The sequence below is a fragment of the Oncorhynchus clarkii genome, unplaced genomic scaffold (assembly GCF_045791955.1).
Source record: "Oncorhynchus clarkii lewisi isolate Uvic-CL-2024 unplaced genomic scaffold, UVic_Ocla_1.0 unplaced_contig_565_pilon_pilon, whole genome shotgun sequence".
Classification (NCBI taxonomy): Eukaryota; Metazoa; Chordata; class Actinopteri; order Salmoniformes; family Salmonidae; genus Oncorhynchus; species Oncorhynchus clarkii.
The window spans coordinates 87,867-100,000 of NW_027260841.1; the positions used below are offsets into that span (position 1 = coordinate 87,867).

The window sequence follows — 12,134 nt, forward strand, 5'->3', positions numbered from 1 at the left end:
AGTCCTCATTGGAAAGACCTCCAGTCCTCATTGGAAAGACCTCCAGTTCTCATTTGAAAGACCTCCAGTCCTCATTGGAAAGACCTCCAGTTCTCATTGGAAAGACCTCCAGTTCTCATTGGAAAGACCTCCAGTTCTCATTGGAAAGACCTCCAGTTCTCATTGGAAAGACCTCCAGTTCTCATTGGAAAGACCTCCAGTTCTCATTGGAAAGACCTCCAGTCCTCATTGGAAAGACCTCCAGTTCTCATTGGAAAGACCTCCAGTTCTCATTGGAAAGACATCCAGTTCTCATTGGAAAGACCTACAGTCCTCATTGGAAAGACCTCCAGTTCTCATTGGAAAGACCTCCAGTCCTCATTGGAAAGACCTCCAGTCCTCATTGGAAAGACCTCCAGTTCTCATTGGAAAGACATCCAGTTCTCATTGGAAAGACCTCCAGTTCTCATTGGAAAGACCTCCAGTTCTCATTGGAAAGACCTCCAGTCCTCATTGGAAAGACCTCCAGTCCTCATTGGAAAGACCTCCAGTTCTCATTGGAAAGACCTCCAGTTCTCATTGGAAAGACCTCCAGTTCTCATTGGAAAGACCTCCAGTTCTCATTGGAAAGACCTCCAGTTCTCATTGGAAAGACCTCCAGTTCTCATTGGAAAGACCTCCAGTCCTCATTGGAAAGACCTCCAGTCCTCATTGGAAAGACCTCCAGTCCTCATTGGAAAGACCTCCAGTCCTCATTGGAAAGACCTCCAGTTCTCATTGGAAAGACCTCCAGTTCTCATTGGAAAGAGAGAGACAAGAAAATCATCCCTCTTTTTTAAGAAGGAAAAATCATCATACCTTCCTACCTCTACCCCACACATACCTTCCTACCTCTACCCCACACATACCTTCCTACCTCTACCTCACACATACCTTCCTTCTTACCTCTACCTCACACAGACCTTCCTACCTCTACCTCACACATACCTTCCTCTACCTCACACCTACCTCTACCTCACACAGATCTACCTACCCATACCTCACACAGATCTACCTATCTCTACCTCACACATACATACCTACCCATACCTCACACAGACCTACCTACCTCTACCTCACACAGACCTACCTACCTCTACCTAACACAGACCTACCTACCTCTACCGTACACAGACCTACCTACCTTTACCTAACACAGACCTACCTACCTCTACCTAACACAGACCTACCTACCTCTACCTAACACAGACCTACCTACCTCTACCGTACACAGACCTACCTACCTTTACCTAACACAGACCTACCTACCTCTACCGTACACAGACCTACCTACCTTTACCTAACACAGACCTACCTACCTCTAACGTACACAGACCTACCTACCTCTACCTAACACAGACCTACCTACCTCTACCCCACACATACCTTCCTACCTCTACCTCACACAGTCCTACCTACCCATAACTCACACAGACCTACCTACCTCTACCGTACACATACCTACCTACCCATACCTCACACAGACCTACCTACCTCTACCTCTCACAGTACTACCTACCTCTACCTCACACAGACCTACCTACCTCTACCGTACACATACCTACCTACCTCTACCTAACACAGACCTACCTATCTCTACCTCACACAGTCCTACCTACCTCACACACACCTACCTCTACCTCACACCTACCTCTACCTCAACATACCTACCTACCCATACCTCACACAGACCTACCTACCTCTACCTCACACAGACCTACCTACCTCTACCTCACACAGTCCTACCTACCTCTACCTCACACAGTCCTACCTACCTCTACCTCACACAGACCTACCTACCTCTACCGTACACATACCTACCTACCTCTACCTAACACAGACCTACCTACCTCTACCTCACACAGTCCTACCTACCTCTACCTCACATGCCGTCCTACCTCTACCTCACACCTACCTCTACCTCACACATACCTACCTACCCATACCTCACACAGACCTACCTACCTCTACCTCACACAGTCCTACCTACCTCTACCTCACACCTACCTCTACCTCACACATACCTACCTACCCATACCTCACACAGACCTACCTACCTCTACCTCACACAGTCCTACCTACCTTTACCTCACAAAGACTTCATCATCACAATAGGACACCCTCATTCATGCAGATCACCAAAGCTAAAAACATACTTCACATTGGTCAACTGTACTGCTGTTTGTGTTAAATGATGATGAGCACTGGCCTGGGGTCTTTTCTGACTTCATTGACTTGCGGTCTGGTCACGCTAGTGTGGGGCCCAGACACGCTCTGAACGCCACACAATGACAACAGTCAGAACACCTTTTTGTTTTAGGAACCCGAAGCGACAAAGAGATAGAGTTAAGTGGAGAGATAAAAAAGAAAAAAAACAGATGGAAAATCAAACAGGAAACAACCTTATCGGTTTAGGATGAAGGGAGAGGGAGGGAGAGGAGACGTAAGGTAACCAGAGAGGACTGGGTCCAGGTGGGTGAGCTCCGCTGAGCGAGAGAGAGGAGAGAGGGATAAGGGAGTGGAGGAGAGGGAGAGAGAAAGAGAAGGGGTGGTGGAGAGGGTTGGAGCGATGGTGCCCTGATACAGCAGGTCTACCTACTGGTCCGGGTGGGCGAGCTCCACCGAGCGTATCAGAGAGCCCAGTTAGACCCAGACAGAGATGGATGGATGAGTGGAGAGAGAGGGATAAGGGAGTGGAGGAGAGGGAGAGAGAGGGATAAGGGAGTGGAGGAGAGGGAGAGAGAGGGATAAGGGAGTGGAGGAGAGGGAGAGAGAGGGATAAGGGAGTGGAGGAGAGGGAGAGAGAGGGATAAGGGAGTGGAGGAGGGGGATAAGGGAGTGGAGGAGAGGAAGAGGAAGAGAGAGGGATAAGGGAGAGAGAGAGAGAGAGAGAGAGGGATAAGGGAGTGGAGGAGAGGGAGAGAGAGGGATAAGGGAGAGAGAGAGAGAGAGAGAGAGGGATAAGGGAGTGGAGAAGGGGGATAAGGGAGTGGAGGAGAGGAAGAGAGAGGGATAAGGGAGAGAGAGAGAGAGAGAGAGAGGGATAAGGGAGTGGAGGAGAGGGAGAGAGAGGGATAAGGGAGAGGGAGAGAGAGAGAGAGAGGGATAAGGGAGTGGAGGAGAGGGATAAGGGGTGAAGGAGAGGGAGAGAGAGCGATAAGGGAGTGGAGGAGAGAGAGAGAGAGGGATAAGGTCGTGGAGGGGAGAAGAGGGAGAGAGAGAGAGAGGGATAAGGGAGTGGAGGAGAGGGAGAGAGAGGGATAAGGGAGAGGGAGAGAGAGAGAGAGAGAGAGGGATAAGGGGGTGGAGGAGAGGGAGAGAGAGAGAGAGAGAGAGAGAGAGGGATAAGGGAGTGGAGGAGAGGAGAGGGATAAGGGGTGAAGGAGAGGGAGAGAGAGCGATAAGGGAGTGGAGGAGAGAGAGAGAGGGATAAGGTCGTGGAGGGGAGAAGAGGGAGACAGAGAGAGAAGGGATAGGGTAGAGAGAGAGAGAGAGAGAGGGGGATAAGGGAGTGGAGGAGAGGGAGACAGAGAGAGAAGGGGTGGGATAGAGAGAGTGCCCTGATACAGCAGGTCTACCTACCACTGGGACAACATTAAAGGGAATGGGAAAGATCAGCAGTGGCACAGTTGATTTATTTTTTAATTTGGGATTGATGTTGAAGGATGAAGACTCATCTTGACATTAGACTACTTTTGTGTTCTCAAAGCGTCTGACAACCTTTAGATTTTGGAGTGAACTGGAATGGTGACGGCAGCCATGACTGTGGAGAAAGGTTATGTTCATTAGTGCACATCGTAGCAACACATTCTAAAAGGTTCTGCAACAGAAAATGAAAAAGAGCATTGTACAAATCCAGGTATAGTCCCTCGGCGGCAGGTAGCCTGGCGGGTAGGAGAGTTGGGTCAGTAACCGAAAGGGGACAAAGTCGTTCTGCCCCTGAGCAAGGCAGTTAACCCACTGTTCCCGTGCACCGATGTCGATTAAGGCAGTCCCACTGCACCTTTCTGATTCAGAGGGGTTGGGTTAAATGCAGAAGACACATTTCAGTTGAATGTGTTCAGTTGTACAACTGACTTGTTCCAGTCTGTTTTTTTTTGTCATTTGGTGCCTAATGAAGACAACCCAGTTGTTCCTGTAGATGGTTAAACACTGGTTGTTTACCCAAGCCTCCCACAACTCCCTCTGCTATCTACCGTGTAAATCCCTGAGGGTTCTGTTTTAAAGACCTGATAAAGGGATAGTGACTCAATGGAGGCATTCTAGTGGAAGTACATTCCTCTGTTTATCTTTTCCCCTCTTTTGTTTCATTCTGTCTCTCTTATTTACTTGTTCTTACACCATTTTAAAGTAGTTCCTGTGTGATATGGTAACTTCATTTTCAGAAATAATGTCTTGTTCTTTTCTTCTTCCGTATTATTACATAAGTCATTGTGTGTGTGGAGCAGTTGTTCCCATATGCACACACACACACACACACACACACACACACACACACACACACACACACACACACACACACACACACACACACACACACACACACAATGTACCTCCAACATTGCTCCCTGACAGAATCTAAATGTCTCCCACCACACCCAATCACCTCCCTCCCTTCCTCCCTCCCTCCACAGTAGAGTGAGGAGAGATGGATATGTGAGCTACATAACCCTCTCCTCTCTCTCCTCTCTCTCCTCGTCCCCCTGTAGTAAGCAGCAGTATCAGTCCTCTATCATATCATAGCTGTGCTCCCAGAGGTGGCTGGCTGGGGATCAGCATCACATTCTGGCTGCCACCAGAGAATCTGGAACATCCACTCCCCAGGCCAAGCCCTGTCAGCCTGCACCCATCCCAGCCAAGCCCTGTCAGCCTGCACCCATCCCAGGCCAAGCCCTGTCAGCCTGCACCCATCCCAGCCAAGCCCTGTCAGCCTGCACCCATCCCAGCCAAGCCCTGTCAGCCTGCACCCATCCCAGCCAAGACCTCAGAGATGTGGCTCAGTGCTGAGGCTCTCTGTTTCTCTCTTTATACTCCACTATTTCTCTATTCGTCTCTCTCTCTCCCTCTCTCTCCCTCTCTCCACCTCTCTCTCTCCTTCTCCCTCTCCACCTCCCTCTCTCTCTTTCCTTTCTCTCTCTCCTCTCTCTCTCTCTCTCCCTCCCTCTTCACCTCTCTCTCTCCACCTCTCTCTCTCTCCCTCTCCACCTCTCTCTCTCCCCTCCCTCTCTTTCTCTCTCTCTGTCTCCACCTCTCTCTCTCCACCTCTCTCTCCCTCTCACTCTACCTCTTTCTATCTTTCCCTCTCTCTATCTATCTCTCTCTATCCCGCTATCTCTCTTTCTTGCTCTCCCTCCCTCTCCCCTCTCTCCAACTCTCCCTCTCTCTCCACATCTATCTATCTATCTCTCTCTCTCTCTCCCCTCTCTCTCTCCCCTCTCTCTCTCCCCTCTCTCGCTCTCTCTCCCCTCCCTCTCTCTCTACCTCCCTCCCTCTCTCTCTACCTCCCTCCCTCTCTCTCCACCTCCCTCCCTCTCTCTCCACCTCTCTCTCTCTCTCTCTCTCTCTCTCAGAGCGCTCTCTCAGAGCGCTCTGCTCAGTGCTGTATGTGTGTGTGTGTGAAACCTCCCATCGTAGTGTAGGGTCCATTAAACTGTGGTGATGATGTCTCTCATTAGGCGGAATGTAAATCTACCGTTGACTGGGGGAGAAGTGAAATTGCTGCTGGTGTTAACGCCACACACACAAGTATGCACACGCGGAAACACACACACACACATGCTAGTGCACACACATGCACGCAAGCCCACACACAAATGCCTCAGTGTGTACTGGGACATTCCACTTTGTGTCTAGTAATATGTGATTTTATGATAACCCTCAATAGGTCCTAGCCCAAGACAAGCCCTTTATCCATACTGATGATAACCCTCAATATGTCCTAGCCCACGACAAGCCCTTTATCCATACTGATGATAACCCTCAATAGGTCCTAGCCCACGACAAGCCCTTTATCCATACTGATGATAACCCTCAATATGTCCTAGCCCACGACAACCCAGCTCAGACCATCCAGCCCAAACCGGAGCAGATGTTATTGGTCACATACACATGGTTAACAGATGTTATTGGTCACATACACATGGTTAGCAGATGTTATTGGTCACATACACATGGTTAGCAGATGTTATTGGTCACATACACATGGTTAGCAGATGTTATTGGTCACATACACATGGTTAGCAGATGTTATTGGTCACACACATTGTTAGCAGATGTTATTGGTCACATACACATGGTTAGCAGATGTTATTGGTCACATACACATGGTTAGCAGATGTTATTGGTCACATACACATGGTTAGCAGATGTTATTGGTCACATACACATGGTTAGCAGATGTTATTGGTCACATACACATGGTTAGCAGATGTTATTGGTCACATACACATGGTTAGCAGATGTTATTGGTCACATACACATGGTTAGCAGATGTTATTGGTCACATACACATGGTTAGCAGATGTTTATTGGTCACATACACATGGTTAGCAGATGTTATTGGTCACATACACATGGTTAGCAGATGTTATTGGTCACATACACATGGTTAGCAGATGTTATTGGTCACACACACATGGTTAGCAGATGTTATTGGTCACACACATGGTTAGCAGATGTTATTGGTCACATACACATGGTTAGCAGATGTTATTGGTCACATACACATGGTTAGCAGATGTTATTGGTCACATACACATGGTTAGCAGATGTTATTGGTCACACACATGGTTAGCAGATGTTATTGGTCACATACACATGGTTAGCAGATGTTATTGGTCACATACACATGGTTAGCAGATGTTATTGGTCACATACACATGGTTAGCAGATGTTATTGGTCACATACACATGGTTAGCATATGTTATTGGTCACATACACATGGTTAGCAGATGTTTATTGGTCACATACACATGGTTAGCAGATGTTATTGGTCACATACACATGGTTAGCAGATGTTATTGGTCACATACACATGGTTAGCAGATGTTATTGGTCACATACACATGGTTAGCAGATGTTATTGGTCACATACACATGGTTAGCAGATGTTATTGGTCACATACACATGGTTAGCAGATGTTATTGGTCACATACACATGGTTAGCAGATGTTATTGGTCACATGCATATGGTTAGCAGATGTTATTGGTCACATATACATGGTTAGCAGATGTTATTGGTCACATACACATGGTTAGCAGATGTTATTGGTCACATACACATGGTTAGCAGATGTTATTGGTCACATACACATGGTTAGCAGATGTTATTGGTCACACACATGGTTAGCAGATGTTATTGGTCACATACACATGGTTAGCAGATGTTATTGGTCACATACACATGGTTAGCAGATGTTATTGGTCACATACACATGGTTAGCAGATGTTATTGGTCACATACACATGGTTAGCAAATGTTATTGGTCACATACACATGGTTAGCAAATGTTATTGGTCACATACACATGGTTAGCAGATGTTATTGGTCACATACACATGGTTAGCAGATGTTATTGGTCACATACACATGGTTAGCAGATGTTATTGCGGTGTAGTGAAATGCTTGTGTTCCTAGCGCCAACAGTGCAGTAATATCTAACAATACACAACAATACAAGTAAAATAATGGAATTAAGAAATATATAAATATTAGGATGTGAAATGTTGGAGTGGCGTTGCCAGGTTAGTCGAGGTCATTTGTAAAGTGACATTGCATAGGTAATAAACAGCGAGTGGGTGCCGGCTAGTGATGGCTATTTAACAGTCTGATGGCCTTTTTCAGTCTCTCGGTCCCAGCTTTGATACACCTGTACTGACCTCTCCTTCTGGATGACAGCAGGGTGAACAGGCAGTGGCTCTGGTTGTTGATGTCCTTGATGATCTTTATGGCCTTCCTGTGACATCGGATGCTGTAGGTGTCCTGGAGAACAGGTAGTTTGCCCCCGGTGATGCGTTGGGCAGACTGCACCACCCTCTGGAGAGCCTTGTGGTTGCGGGTGGTGCAGTTGCCGTACCAGGTGGTGATACAGCCCGACAGGATGCTCTCAATGGTGCATCTGTAAAAGTTAGTGAGGGTCTTAGGGACCAACCTGAATTTCAGCCTCCTGAAGTTGAAGAGGTGCTGTTATGCCTTCTTCACCACACTGTCTGTGTGGGTGGACCATTTCCGAATGTCAGTGATGTGTACGCCGAGGAGCTTTTCACCCTCTCCACCGCGGCTCCATCAATGTGGATGGGGGCGTGCTTGCTCTGCTGTTTCCTGAAGTCCGTGATCACGTCCTCCCGGTAGGCTGTCTTGTCGTTCTTGGTGATCAAGCCCACTACTGTTGTCATCTAGAAACTTGATGATTGAGTTGGAGGCATGTATGGCCACGCAGTCATGGGTGAACAGGGAGTACAGAAGGGGGCTGAGCATGCACCCTTGTGGGTTCCCTGTGTTGAGGATCAGCGGAGTGGAGATGTTGTTTCCTACCTTCACCACCTGATGGCGGCCCGTCAGGAAATCCAGGACCCAGATGCACAGGGCGGGGTTCAAACCCAGGGCCCCGAGCTTAATGATGAGTTTGGAGGGTACTAGGGTGTTGAAGGCTGAGCTGTAGTCAATGAACAGCATTCTTACATAGGTATTCCTCTTGTCCATATGGGATCAGGCAGTGTGCAGTGCGATGACGATTGCATCATCTGTGGATCTTTTGGGGCGGTAAGCAAATTACTGTGGGTTTTAGGGTGTAAGGTATGGTGGAGGTGATATGATCCTCTCAAAGCACTTCATGATGACAGAAGTGAGTGCTACGGGGCGGTAGTCATTTAGTTCAGTTACCTTAGCTTTCTTGGGAACAGGAACAATGGTGGTCATCTTGAAGCATGTGGAGACAACAGACTGGGATAGGGATTGATTGAATATGTCCTAAACACTCCAGCCAGCTGGTCTGCGCATGCTCTGAGGATGCGGTTAGGGATGTCATCTGGACCATGGGATCATTATGGGATCATTCACCTGTGGACCATGGGATCATTCACCTGTGGACCATGGGATCATTCACCTGTGGACCCTGGGATCATTGTGAGATCATTCACCTGTGGACCATGGGATCATTATGGGATCATTCACCTGTGGACCATGGGATCATTATGGGATCATTCACCTGTGGAATGGGATCATTGTGGGATCATTCACCTGTGGACCATGGAATCATTATGGGATCATTCACCTGTGGACCATGGGATCATTGTGAGATCATTCAGCTGTGGACCATGGGACCATTGTGGGATCATTCACCTGTGCTTCTCTTGAAGCACTCTGTGAAGATTGTACCCCACTCTCAGATCTCCCCCCTCTCTCTCTCCTTCCCTCCTTCTCTATCTTTCTCCTCCTTCTTTCCTTCTCTCAGTGTTATTAAGTCAACAAGTGGATTGTGTGTCAACAGGTGAAACTGTATATGCGGACTGAAAGGGGCTCTGTGAGGCCGTATTGTGTGTGTGTGTGTGTGTGTGTGTGTGTGTGTGTGTGTGTGTGTGTGTGTGTGTGTGTGTGTGTGTGTGTGTGTGTGTGTGTGTGTGTGTGTGTGTGTGTGTGTGTGTGTGTGTGTGTGTGTGTGTGTAAGCTAAGTAGGCCATCCAGTGACCGCAGTTCTGGGTTGTGTGTGAGAGAGGCCGAGCAAGAGTGAGAGATTTGGGTGTTTAAGTCCACCACAGCTTTCCCACCTCCATCACCCCTTAATCAAAGGGAAGTCACACACACCACAGATGGAGAGAGAGAGAAGGGAGGGAGAGAGAGATAGGAGAGATAGAAGGCTTTTAGTGTCCCTTCCTCTGGCTTAGAGGGGATCAAATGCTCAGGGGGGTCCAGCCATCAGAGCTAAGACCCAGGAAACAAGGAGGGGGGAGAGATGCAGGGATGGGGATTGAGGGGAAGAGGACATTTGGGGTAAGGAGGAAGAGGGGGAACAAGAGACCAGATATAGAGATATATGGATTAAGTAGATCAAAAGGGGAGGGCGAAGGGAGAGAAAAACAGAAGGGGAGAGGAGGGGCGAATGGGGTAGAGGTGTGAGTGGGCTGGAAAGGGGAACAGGAGAGATGTGGGGAGAAAGGAGGTAGAGGTGTGAGTGGGCTGGAAAGGGAAACGAGAGAGATGTGGGGAGAAAGGAGGTAGAGGTGTGTAGTGGAGACAGCCGTCCGGTCTGGGAGGGACCTCTGTGTTTGACCCTATAATGGAGGGTAATGATCCATGGTGAGGGAGTCGTGTTCACACCCATGTCCACCTCTACCCTGAGCCCTGTCTGTAACTAGAGACCCTAATCCCTCACACTAACCCCTCACATTAACCCCTCACACCCCTCCTCACACTCACCCTAACCCCTCTTCCTAACCGCACACACACACCTCAACCTCACACTAACCCCTCACAGCCCTCCTCACACTTACTGACCTCACTACAAAGAGTTCCAAGTAGGGCCTGGTTTCATATGAGTGGACTATAGCCACGGCCCAACATGTATGGCAGCAGCAGACTAAGGGGACTAGAACTAGGACTGTGTCCTGGTCAGGTCACATGGTCAGGTAAAACACTTGGTCCTAGCTAAGGAGGTAGGATCTTAAAGAGGCTTCTGAAGTTTCTCATTTCCAGGCTTGAGTTTGTCTTAACTAAAAATGGATCAACCCCTACAAAATGCGATAATGCAACACAATAATTCCCATTTCCTGTTGCTGCAGGATTATTAGGATCCTATTCTCTGATTGGCCAATTCAGTGGAGATACTTTTGTTCAGAAAGTCCAATCATGCCTTTTCTGTGAAATGTGATGATCTTACAGTAAGTGTTATGTTGACCAACAATATGCCCATGTAGCTACATACATTACCCACACACAGTATTGTGGGAGGCTGTTACAGCCCACGGAAGCCCCTCTCACAGTATCTGTCTGTCTGTGTGTGTGTCTCTCTCTCCAGGTATATGTGAACGGAGAGTGGGTGACCAGTATTGGGGAGGGGGGCAGCTTTGGGGAGCTGGCCCTGATCTACGGGACCCCCCGAGCCGCCACCGTCAAGGCCAAGACTGACATGAAGCTGTGGGGCATCGACCGGGACAGCTACCGACGCATCCTCATGGTACAGATACACACACACACACACACACACACACACACACACACACACACACACACACACACACACACACACACATACACACACACACACACGACCGGGACAGCTACCGACGCATCCTCATGGTAAAGATACACACACACACACACACACACACACACACACACACACACACACACGACCGGGACAGCTACCGACGCATCCTCATGGTACAGATACACACATGTAGAAACACACACACACACACACACACGACCAGGACAGCTACCGACGCATCTTCATGGTACAGATACACACATGTAGAAACACACACACACACACGACCAGGACAGCTACCGATGCATCCTCATGGTACAGATACACACATGCAGAAACACACACACACACACACACACACACACACATGACCAGGACAGCTACCGACGCATCCTCATGGTACAGATACACACATGTAGAAACACACACACACACACGACCAGGACAGCTACCAACGCACCTAATGGTACAGGCTAAGCACACACAAGCGCACACACACGCAAGTGCACACACACACACACATACACACACACACACATACACAGAAAGGCATAAACAGATGCACAACCGTAGCTGCTACTGACACATCCTCATAGTACATAAGAGACACACATACAGTACACCTGGCACAGCTGTCCTCTGCCTCTGTTCAGACACCAACCTGTCTGACTCTACTGCCTCTGTCCAGACACCAACCTGTCTGACTCTACTGCCTCTGTCCAGACACCAACCTGTCTGACTCTACTGCCTCTGTCCAGACACCAACCTGTCTGACTCTACTGCCTCTGTCCAGACACCAACCTGTCTGACTCTACTGCCTCTGTCCAGACACCAACCTGTCTGACTCTACTGCCTCTGTCCAGACACCAACCTGTCTGACTCTACTGCCTCTGTCCAGACACCAACCTGT

At 48.6% G+C, this 12,134-nt stretch overlaps 1 protein-coding gene across 2 annotated transcripts in view; it reads left to right on the forward strand.

Moving 5' to 3' along the window:
- The window catches only part of LOC139401891 (protein kinase, cAMP-dependent, regulatory, type I, beta), a gene marked incomplete at its 5' end in the record, with an annotated part of 159,596 nt that overhangs the window by 86,200 nt on the left and 61,262 nt on the right, over window positions 1-12,134 (forward strand). For both annotated transcript variants that reach the window (XM_071145894.1, XM_071145893.1), the window contains 1 exon segment: window positions 11,033-11,191. In XM_071145894.1, coding sequence (XP_071001995.1) covers window positions 11,033-11,191 — 159 coding nt within the window.